A 12,602-nucleotide genomic window follows, 5' to 3' on the forward strand; every position below is an offset into this window, starting at 1 on the left:
ATAAAAACTGTCTGTCACTGGGTAAGTTGTTTTGTTTTTGTGAACTTGTTTTCCTTCATAACTCTTGTTTCCTTTAAAGTATTTTTTACTTTGAAGTAGTCAAGAGGATTTGGTATAAACTGAAGTAAAAAAGAGGAACACATATTTTTAACTCTTAATTTGTGAGTTCCTTTATTTTGTATATGACAACTTCACCATAACAAAAATATATGAACTATATTTTTTAAGATTAAAAGCATCAAGTCATAAATATTTTTCCCTGTAAATTGGGAAATTAGATTATATGTATGTAAACGTTGTTATTAGGAAATGTTCGTGAAAAAGTATATCATGATTTGCAAATGTAGCAATTTAACACAACATGAAAGCTTGTAAATATCCTATTTGAGCCAATAACAATTAATTTTATGCTTCTAAATGTCTTCAGTAATGTTTTCCATTTAATTTTGCATGTTACGTATAATTTGATTATTGTCAAACATCTGCATGCTTTTTAACAGTACATGTATCATATGATTACCCATTACACATTGATTTGTTTATGTATAATTGTTTCTAAGAATCAGGCAAAAAAATCTTGTACTCATCCTTTAGGCCTAACAAATGTTTTATAATGATATTGTGTGGTATAGAGCTTTGAAACTCTGCAGATTCCTGTATTACATGAGAAGGAAATTTTCAACAAATATTATCATAATTTCCCTCAATAGCTTATCAATTATTCATTTTTTTTTTTTTTTTTCTAATTGACTAAATTATGCAAAATGATATAGCAAATTTTGATTGTATTATTCCTTATAAATTGAATGATTACACCATCAGAGACTTTTATATTTTTCTGCATGATTCTAAACGAGACTTGTGCTTAATGCTTTCACATTATATATTTTTTGTTATGCATGATTTATGTTGATCATTTAACTAACCTAATTATTTCCAGCACTGATGATGGCAGCGATTTAAGTGAGCCAGATTTTACGACGCCATCTACGTTGTCACTTGCAGCAAGAAATAACCCCTATGTACATCAAGATACAGTTCAATTACAAATGCTCCCTCTAGACACAACTCAAAAAAAATTACACAGGTATTGAAACATCCCCAGGTCAATTAAAATAGTAGTGTCCTAACCAAACACACCTGGATAACTGACACGCCCCAATTATTTATGCACCTGGATGACACACTTCCTAGTCAAACGCACCTAGATTATCACATCCCAAATGCACCTGAATAACTCACTCCAAATTCAAACACAGCTAGTTTCACAAATAAGGATAATGCACTTTTTCAAATCCCAATTGAGATTCAGTGTCCAAAGCTATTTTCTGATTTGATTGCGCACTGGGCACCCAAATCAGAATATGGTTTAAGACAGCGAATCTCAAAATGGATGAGCACTTTCTTACTTTTTTTCATTCACTTACTGTATCACTATGATAGAGTCTTGACAGCACTGAACTACTCCATATTTTTTTCAATTTCAACTACAATATGCTTTCAGGAGAATGCACCTACATCTAAACTAACCATTGTGTGCTTTGAATTTTATAGTGTTTTTCATTAACACAAGAATGCACTAGCTTCTAAAATATTTATTTTGCATTTATTTTTCACTTTTGAAAAAGAATTGTGGCTATGAATCTTGATTAAAACTTTTTAATTTTTTTTTTCCTTTTTTTGGTTCCTTCTCAGTATATGCTACTATACCTACTTTAGGGGATTTGTGTTCTTGGTCGTAAGGTTGCAGAACTTTCAATTGGGTGAACAAAGTTGGCAGTCAAGATTATATGAGGAAAAATATTCTTGCCTCTTTTGTTTCAAGTCTGAAGGATCCCTTATTAAGTATCAATACCAAATTTTGATTTGCTGCTGATGTTAAGGGGGTACCTTACATCTTCTCTAAAGTTCATTTGGCTCATTTAAATGTCTTGAAATTTTATTCAGTATTTTTCTTTGATAAAAGAAGCAAAATATATATCTTTCAAGAAATTTTAACCACATGTTTCATGGGATAATTTCAATGAACATATAGTAGCTTTATGAACAAAACTTTTGATCACTAAGGTGCTTTGAGTTTGATATCAGAATGTCACAAAATAAAATATTTTGCTGATTTTTACAGTTTTTTCGTCAGGTGCTGGCTAACACCTTAACTGTCATATTTGTTGTTTTTTTTTTTTTGTAGGAGTGGTCCAGTATCTAGATCATCACGGCGACAGTCCATGTCCTCTGTGCCCTTTGGTACCAATACTCCACCAAACATGTTTCAAATGACTGATGAGATTAAAACAGAGAAAAGACCCAGAATAACACCCAATGCTGGACCCTTGGTATGTTATAACCTCCCTTTTAATTGGCTTACCTCCCTTGAGCACATAAAATTACAGCTCTTCAAATATTTACTCTATAAATATTATCCCTTTAGTAGCATGTAATTAAACATATTTGAAGAACTCACACTCTCTTGTTTTGAACTGTTTTTAAATAAGAAAATGTGTTGATATGTCAGTACCATGTACCAGGAGAAAAAGGAAGAATGTGCTTTAAAATGCCCTAAAGAACCTTTAATTTAATTTAAAGGGAAGTACTCACAGGTGGTAACCTTCAGAAATTCTTAAGTGGGAGATCTTTCTCTCAAAACTTTCTCAAGACAGAAGATTTGCCAAGTTTATGTTATTACAACATGTGATGACAAGAATTGAAGTTTTTTAGTACAATTTTAAGCTGCAAGTTCAATTAGGATGGGGGGAAATGTCTTTGAATGTGGCTAAATTTTCTGCTTTGACATGGGAAATAAGCAGGAAAATGTTGAAATTTTCATGAAATATATGGAGACTCCTGCCAAAATTGAAAGATTGATAACACCTATGAGTACTTAATTTGATTCTCATATTTTTATTAGTACCAGTAATATTACATGTACTAGGATTTGGCTTTCATGATGTGTGGGTTTTAAGTACAACCTAATTCATGAATTGTTTATAACTTTAAAAAATAATAATGATAATAAAAGATGTATGCAACCTAATCAATGCATTTTGCAGATTCTCCCTGTCCTTAAATTTCTTTAATAATAAAGCAAAAATTGTTTTATCGGAAATACGTCCTATCCAATGAACTTGAAAGCTTCATAAACATTTCTAAATTGTACCCACTGCAGGTTCAGTTATAATTGTATTTACCTGTACTAATTTGTTGATTATAAATGTATTAAGAAAATATGCTGAATATTTTTACATATTTTTGGAAGGCTGCAGAACTGAAATCTACGAGAACACTTCAAGGATTTCTGGCTTTAGTGAAGTCAGTATTTTGGCTGCATTTGAAGTTCATTTTCAACATTTTGAAGTTTTGTTCAATATTTTGAGTGCATTTTGAGTTCATGATGTGCAACATATCTAATTTATTTTCTGTTCATTCAAAGCACTGATTTATGAATATGAATTATCATGCTGCACTTTATTTATTTAACAAAACCATAGTTTCAACATACCATTACTTAAGGAATGACTGTTGTATTTTATATGTAAATGATGAAAAAAATAATATGGTGCTCATTAAAATAACCTGCAAAGCAGACAATTTTCAAGATACACCACTGGAGTCAAATTTATGTCGTCATAGACTTAAGGAGATAGACCTAAGGTAATGGACATTACACTTGAAATCAGTGATATGTTAGTTTCACCAAAGCCTATCAAGCTTTTATTTGAAACAGAATGAAATCAATCCAAGTTAATTAGATGCTTACATAAGATTGATGTCAAATGCTGAATACAAACGTTCCAATGATTTGTAAGAGTTGTGTCCTTAAAAAATATAACAGTCATTATTCTATAGATAGCAGTGATTTACCAAATGTTCCTAGTGTTAAAAAAAATTGATAATTCACACTGTCAAATAAATTCAGTAATTTCACTCTCTCACTTTCTCCTACCAAAACTTCACAATACGGATATCAATCCACCGTTCACAAAATATAAAATTCATTTGAAAATAGCAATAAATAATGGATAAAATCTATACAATAAATAGGATAATCAATTGGTTATCGTGAATAACCAAAATATGATCACTCATGGCAAGTTACACACACTTAATAAATCTAGGCGTTCTTTCCAATTAGTTATCCTATTATTCCCTATAATTTAATTTTGGTGTCTAAATCAATAAAAAAAAGGTTGATATTAGAAGTTGGGTCTATGAGATGATGGATAAACTGTATTTGAGTAAATAGTGTTGTCAATGAAATGTTATACAAATGTTATTGACCTATATATATGTAAATTTCACAGGAATCCTTTTTGAAAGGGCTGCATCTGAGTCTCATTTCTGAATAAATTACTATTGAGAAGTAAGAAGTGTTTTTACCCTTCCAATACCTAAAAAATTTAACTTTAAAATAGTCACTAAATTTTTTTCTCCTACATGAATTTGTCTCCCTATTCATGTGTTTTAATTGTCTCTTGTGGAATAAACTTTGAGTGAAACTCTTGCTTTTTTGTGTGGTAAAAATTTTTCCCAACTTTGATGATTTTTCCATGCAGGCGTTATTCTATTATTATTGGTTCATAAAAGGTTTTGAAAAATAATTTTGTTCTATTTCTCTACTTTGTATAAAAGCAGGTTTTTTTCTGATCTTGAGTTCATATGACTATTATGTATCAAAGCCATATTAGTTTAGAGAAACGGGAGGTCAATCTGATAGCTAATCCATGATTGGTTTCAAGTAAATGGATAGATAATGCCTTGTATTTTGCATAATGGTTCTTAGTTCACAAGAGAAAGATATAAAGGGTGCTATTGAGACGAGTGAATTACCTCCCTTTGGTCAACTTGATTTTTTTTGTTTCATTTAGCATCCATATTTTGTTTCTCATTTACCTGTTCCGAACTCAAATCCTTTCATTTTTCTTTTAATTGTCAGTCCTTTCAAAGGTAGATAATGATAATTCTGACACTTTTTTCCACAATTTTCACCAGTTACCTCCCTTTTGGCAACTTTTTTTTTCACTTGGAATCTGTGTCATGCTTCTAATTATCCTGTTTAGCACTGTTCTCTTCATGTTTTCCTTAAATATCTGTCCAATAAAAAAAGATATATTATAATAATAATTGAGACACTATTTCACTATTTACTTTATTCAGCAGGCCTTATTTGGGGAAGAAGCAGTCCCTAAGGTATACATAGAAAATCTGATTACATGTGTATTTTAAGTCTACATTTCTTTTGCTTAACATAATCAATCATCAGTTCAACTTGTAAAGCATTGTTTTTGTTCATTTTTTAAAAGTATGGCTTGCTATAATTGACTTTTTGTTTTCCACTAATTGCAGACTTGTTTGGCTAATTTGCTGCTTCTGACTTACCTCAGTACATTGATTTTGTGCTCGATAAATCGGCAGCAACTTATTTTCTCTGGATTTGTCTTTTGATAAGGAGGTTATTTTTACATAATGAGCTGTTTTATTTTGTAATCTTTTTTATTTCAAAATTGAAAAGTAACAAAATATGTTTTTTTCTCTCATAATAACTGTGATATTTCAAAAAAGTCATAGATAGGTAATTTCTTTGACTATTATATTGATGGATGAACTGAAAACAAGACATACACTAAACCTTGGAAATGGACAAAAACAAGTCTAGAAACAGATATGTTCAACTAAGGGATTTGTCTTCTTGAACTTCAGAATGGAATCGCCCAGGAAGCCATAGAGCGACTCATGGCTAAAAATGGTGTCAAAGAAATGGATGTTCGAGAAAAAACGCCTGTGGCATCAGCTGCAATGGCTAGAGAATATATGAATGTTTTGTTGGATAGGCTAAAGAAGCGTGCTAAAACAGTTTTGTACGATCCAGCTTCATGTAGTAATGGGGAATTGAGAGCTAAATCTGTTCAATTAGTGCAAGCACTGAATGATGTGTCTGAAAGTATACCAACACCATTTGTTTTTTGTTTTTGGTGTTGGTCATGTAGAACAGAATTGTATTAGATAGAGGAAGAAGACATAGTCTCTTAGGACTAAAATACCTTTATTAGATTCCTCTTTTAACAAACTCTAAATTGACTAAGGACTTGTTTAGTTTAGATGTAACTTTTAAATGAAAGTCAACTTCCTTTTGATAATTCTTAATAAACCTGGATGCTTACGGCAAGATTTTTTTTCGAGGTTGAGATGTGGTACATTTTTATATTACATGAAATAAATTTGTGTCGTTTTCAGGAAGAACAATTTTTTTTTATATTTCTTCCCAATGTGGGAAACAATTTTGTCCATCCTTATGCATGATTTTACAAGATACTGTAGTAGAAAAGTAACTCAGATTATTAATGTACATGTAAATAATTAATTGATATTATGACAAGAGCAACAATAAATTTGATATAGATAAAAATGGTGAAATTTTGAATGGTGCCTGAGGCTTTGAAGATGCTTTTGGGACAGGGAATTTGCAGATTTTTATTATATCAGCTTTCAGCGGACACACATTCATTTCACAATGTTTATATGTAGTGCAGCTTAATAGGATATTTATGTTAACTTTAATGCCAATTTATTTGAAAAAGAGGAAAGCCTTACATATATATATATCTGTTGAATAATTCTAGCTTGAATAAATCATATTTTACTCATATCACCAACTAACAGTAAAAGCAGGCATAGTATCTGCTGAATTTTGTCTCTCCATTTGGCAGTCATGCTTTTGGGTATACAAGATGTAATCTTTAACTCTTAAAATATTGCACTATTATTATTAAAACTTAACACTGTATTAGTACACACATTGAAGATGTGCATCTCATTACAAGAAATCCACCAACATTTGATTGGGTAGCAGGTCAGGACCGTTTTTGTTCAGGTTTTTTTTTTTTTTTTTTTTTTTTTTTTTTTTCCAACAAATTCAAAATACCAGTAGATTTAGATGGATGTCATATTGAAAGGTTTTTCTCTTTAATTATGAATTTCCAAAATTACAAGTGATCATGCAATGTTAAAAGACTTATAGTCATATTGAAATATTCTATTTCTTAAATTTTCAATTTTGGTTTTAAAAGTGATGTTTCAGTATTAAGGGATGAGGGCAGTCAAATTCTCTTTTTATATGCATTGCATGTTTTAATGTATCTTAGAAATATGGCTACAAGGCATATTGTTTTAAATTTCTAGGGAGATGACTATCATAGTTGGTTAGAAATGTTTTTTAATGTGGATCATACCTGTCAATTTTAGTTTGTCATATATCCTAATTTCACAGAAATGATAGTGGATTAACATACCGGTACTTAATATGTAGATAATACAATGTACTGGTTTATTTTTCTTATTTCATAAACTTGTCCTAAAACTTTTATCAGAATATGTGAAAATTTACATGGGGCTCAAACTTTAGTGGTGGTTCAAGATTTGGGACCCTCAATATCTGACCTATAACCTTTGAAATTTCATTTATAAGTACCTAGATCCTATATCCACACTTTATTATCTGTTTTTTTTTATTTCTTAAGTGGAACATTAATTTCAAACTTGAAAATGATTAAGACCTTCTACCCTAACTTGCTGACCATTTTTGCATGTACCCATAAATGCCAAGGAAAAAAAGATGTTTTGGGTTATGATCTACCTTTAGATAGCTTTTTAGGCGTCTGATTTTGTTTTGAAAATTTATTTTTGCAAGTTTCATATTTTTATTTATTTTTATTATTTTATTTTATTTTTATTTTTTTATTTATTTTTATTTTTATATTTATATGTTTAAAGTACTATTTAGCACATAAATGAAAAAATGTAAATATTAAATTTTTTTACCCATGAAATAATTGCATGGTGATCTTGTATGATGCTTATTACTGCATTTTTACCAGTATATAGTATATACAATTATGGGATGTATGTAAAAATGTCTGTATTACACAGGGTTTTAATTTATATTAAACAAATTTTCTAAAATACAGCATTTAAAAAAGTATTTTGTAACACTGTAATGACTCAGTCAATTCTATTTTATATCATTTTTGAAACTTTTAATTTTCTTTTTTCAGATAAGAGGGATAAAGGTCAAGACAGAGTCATGACATTGGCTGAACGTTAGGATTTAGTAATAAACTCGCCATAATAGTTACCATCATTAGCAAGTAATAATAACAAGTTGCAATATAGAAATCGGCTGCCAATGCTTTTGATGTAACTTTCTGCCTTGTGTAGTGAGATATTTCCTCATCCTTATCTAGATGATAATTTGACATTGATATGAAAATATCACAGCTGCGGCAGTTTTGGTACGGATGTCCACAGATGATTGCTGCTTTTGCTTTAGAAGTGAAATGACACTAACATCTCTAACACAGAAAGCTCATAGAACTATGGAATACCATTGCATCTGAAAGTTAATATGGTATACTAGTCTTATCTTATGTGGGAAATAATAGTAAAGGACTATTTCGTCTGATAGTGTGCAAAAATGGCACAATAATATTAGTTTTTTTTATTGAGTAGCTGCAGTATTGCATTAAATGGTGGTAGGAATATTACAGATCACCTATGCATAGCAAGCTGTATTTCTAAGTTTTGCAGAACATTAATGCCTCATGATAGTCTACAAGGAAATAGTTTGAACTCATGATAGTATGAACTGAACACATTTTACTCAGTATAGTTGGACTACTCATGTTCACATGTACACATATCAGATTTTAATTATGTGCTATTTCAAGACTGCTTTGATGAACAACTTCCATGAGCACAAGAACATGTACTTTATTAATTGGCATGTAGTTTATCTGGGGTTCAAATTTACTTCCAAGAATAAAAGGTCCTAGACTTTTTGCATCTTAAATCAAAGTTCTCAGTAAGGAAGTGAAAGGTCTTCAGTAAGAGTACAAGTGAAGTATTGTAGATCCTGGACCTAGATATATGAAATTTCAATGGTCCTGCATCAGATATTGAGGGAACTGGACCCTAGACCTCAGACCAGTGCTATTTTGAACCCATTCATTGAATATCTGAGTTGTGTATGTTTATTTGAAATATTAATTATCATTGAACTAGGTTCATTTTAGTGCTATCGTTTCATTAACTGTCTCACTTAAAATTTTACATGTAGATTCTTATCCTTGATATACATGTACATGTATCATATTTAAGTTATGTGCATTTGCTTTAGTGCTATTTTTAGTTACAATTTTAGCTGTCTTATTTCAGTTTATGTATTGAATAATTTCATTTTACTTGTAATCTATTGTCCCTAAGGTAAAAACCACTATTTGTTTTTTTTTATTACTAAACTTGAAAAGGTTTCAATTAAATTCATATATAAGGAACTTGCTGTGAAAATTGGGTATCTTTATCGTCAAGTTCAAAAGGGTTTTGTATTCGGACACATAGAGCAGCTGGTACTGCAATGGTCCTGACTTGGTACCAGCACTTCAAACGAAATTGTGGGTTTAATCTAGGTTTTACTATGTGCTAAACCTCAACTGTTAGTATTTGTGAAAGGAACTTTTTTAATTAAAAAATACCATCCAATTGTGACCTTACCTTGAAAACTGGTTACTGTGGGTTATATAAATTATTACAATGTTTTAATTATTGCCAGCCACTGATCCAAGTAAAGGCATTCCAGTGGTAACCCCCCCCAAAAAAAAAACAAAAAAAATTAGGGGGAATTTTTTGTTTGCATGGAATCTTCATTTTTCACAAACTTTTGATGCTTCATTTGGCTTTCATAGCAAAAATCACTGGAGGTAGTAGCTTGAGTAATAATTAAAACATATTTTCTGCAGTTCTTCTTTATATAACAGATATCAAAATTATATTTAGGTTTAAAATTCAAATTTCGCAAAAATTAAATTTTACAATACTTTTTTTTAATTGATAGTGAAAAAGTGTTGTTTTTCATGCAGTTAACTCTGTCCAGCAAAGAAGTTCTGTGATTCAATTTTTTTTATGTATTTTTCATTTATTTAAATGTATTTACTGTGATATTTTGAGGACAGGGGTAAATGTTTTGAGTGAAAAAGTTTTCATATTTTCAAGCAGAGCTGTTTTTTTATTGTTTTATGCTGTTTTTTTAATTCATAGAGAAGTCTCCATCCCTTCTAGAATATTTGTTAAGAGATTTAACAGAATATACAGCTTCAAGGCTTTTTAGAATATTTTACCAACAAATTCATTTACACATACATGTATATGTATGTGGTAATGTTTAATTTTTTTTAGCATTATTAGTTCACATTCATATGTCATTATCAAGATCCAGTTTTTTTGCAAAATATTCGAAATATTGGTCATCATTTTCTTTCTTCACCATCTCACTTTTATCTGTACTCAAAATAAAAATACTTCGGTACAGTCTTGTATACATGTACATGTACATATAGGCTAAAAATAGAAATCTATAAAATTAATTTTCCTTTTTCTTTAGCTGGTAAAGGAACAAGTTTCAATATTAGCTCTGGTTCCAAATCTTCCAATCCAGAAAGTCAATATGTTTGAAGTCCATATGGGCAAGGTCTGGACCTGGAAATATATACTCTGTACAAAGACACTGTACTTTCAAATGTGAAAATTATATGTTCCAAGGCTGTTTGGTTTATGCTTTGTTCTCTAGATTTCATACAAGTATATTTTTGTTTATAATGTATGTGTATTGTTTCCACATTGTGCAATCATTTTACATTGTATAAGTTTATTTTACATTGTAGTTTTCATGGGCTATATTGGCCCATTAATTTTGAATAAAACTAATGTAATTGATGCAAGATTTTTCTTGCCAATCTTTATAAGGTTATATGAAATATAAGACTGGAAGAATGTACATGTATTATATGTATTGCTATATAATGAATTATGGCTTATTTAAGAATATTGTCTTTTTTGTCTTTTGATATTTTGATATAAAAATGACCAGGGAAATGTTGTTCTCTGAATACTGCCATTGTTGTTGCTATCTAGTACCAGATAGTACTTGTAAGTTCAGTAGTAACCTGGTCAAAGAAATGTTGAAAAATGTTCTCTAGGGATGTTTGTTGGGGTGTATGTTAGAAGAATAAGAAACACATAATCTAGTGTATACAGATACACAGAATACTTTGTGACGTTAATAGCAGGCTGTCCAGTGGCTGTAAAATTCTGGGCAAAAAAAATCCCGATTTTTTTCAGTTTGGCTAAAATTCTCTAAAAAAACTGGAAATACAAAGGGAATTCCTAATAAAAGCCCTTATTTTCATTTGATTTCCTAAATTGTCATGTTACTTCACTACTGTCTTTGGAGTTTCGAAAATTATCCTAGCAGTTTTTGTTTCAATGACTGCTTGTTTTGTAATTATAAGAGTGCTCCTGATTGTCTACAAATGTTTATTTCATCGCACTTCTGTTAGGAATTTACAAAGATCATAAATGTTCTCAGTGTTAGGTTTTTTTGGGGGGTTTTTTTGCCAAAAGGTGCTGGACAGCCTGAAGTAATACAGGCTCTACATGAAAAAGCATCATGGACTTGTTTGTTTATCCTGTTTTTACTTTGGTCTTGTTTTGCCATTCATGGTCATAAATCACCTCGTGAATTCTGACTTGATCTATGAAAGTAGAATATTATGTCTATGAAGGTCCCTTTGTTGTCAGTCCTTTTGGCAAGATAAAACGGTACAAAATGTACATGCTCGGCTGGATGCGAAGACAATGATATCAATATTTATCTAAGAAATCGACGAAATTTCAAGCATCTTTATTAAAAATACAATCTAGAATGTATATTACAAATATTCCAATCGTGTTCTGGGAAAATAGACATGTTATTTAGAACAAATCTCCAGTGATTACCAGACCGAATCTCGTATTTTGAACTTTTCTTCTATTTAGGCAACTCAAAATAACAATATGTTTTACAGGACAAAAGACATTTTTACCAGACACGTCTGTCGGTCCTGTTGTATTTCGTTTTTACTCAATCTCCATCATTATCAATTCATCTGCATTACCATTATATTCATAATCTTTTTTCCGCTTGATAGTCGAGGATGTCGTTGCTTGTCCCATTAGCCTTAAATACGTGTATTTGAAATTTCGTTTTCAAATTATACAAGGTATCAGGACATGATTACATAATTATATACACTCCCTGAATATACCAATATACGGATGCTTTGTTGAGTTACCTACATTAATATGCCGGAGAAGAACAACCAAGAGCATCTTCCATCTATAGTTTTAGATTTCATTATTATATGTATTAACTCCCCTGACAATAGGAGCCTTGAATTTTATGGTTGCTATCACTTATGCGAGTTTGTAAGCTCCCTCGGTTACTTTGCCATGGTTAAGCGTCTAGGGTGTTGTATAAATTCAAAGTGAATGTGACTAATCAAGCCAGGTGGGCGATTCAGGCTCTTTAGAGTATCCAGTTCTTGGTGGTAATAATTCAAAAGACATACAGCAACGATTGAGGGCAAAACTGAAACTGGCAATCTGGCAATTGCATAGCCTGCCTCGTACATATATTGCCTTAATTGAATCATGTTTTTTTTTTTTAATTTGACAAAGACAAATACTTTATTTAACCTCAGACACATGCATGTCCGAGAGGACAAACACTAATATATGTT

The 12,602-nt window shown here is 30.7% G+C and overlaps 1 protein-coding gene across 31 annotated transcripts in view; it reads left to right on the forward strand.

Moving 5' to 3' along the window:
- Positions 1-10,881, forward strand: part of LOC148598482 (uncharacterized) — a 129,712-nt gene extending 118,831 nt beyond the window's left edge. For 22 of the 31 annotated variants that reach the window (XM_088561858.1, XM_088561860.1, XM_088561856.1 and 19 more), the window contains 4 exons: positions 941-1,087; positions 2,189-2,333; positions 5,695-5,935; positions 8,046-10,881. In XM_088561858.1, the coding sequence (XP_088417984.1) occupies positions 941-1,087; positions 2,189-2,333; positions 5,695-5,935; positions 8,046-8,095 (583 nt within the window). In that variant the 3' untranslated portion in view covers positions 8,096-10,881. Of the gene's footprint in view, positions 1-940; positions 1,088-2,188; positions 2,334-3,253; positions 3,307-5,151; positions 5,185-5,694; positions 5,936-8,045 lie in introns of all 31 variants that reach the window. The other 9 variants (XM_088561868.1, XM_088561869.1, XM_088561872.1 and 6 more) reach the window with 6 other exon arrangements.
- Positions 10,882-12,602: the final 1,721 nt, after the last annotated feature.

The sequence above is a fragment of the Perna viridis genome, chromosome 14 (assembly GCF_037379345.1).
Source record: "Perna viridis isolate PV_CMFRI_1.1 ecotype Kerala chromosome 14, ASM3737934v1, whole genome shotgun sequence".
In the NCBI taxonomy this organism is placed as follows: domain Eukaryota; kingdom Metazoa; phylum Mollusca; class Bivalvia; order Mytilida; family Mytilidae; genus Perna; species Perna viridis.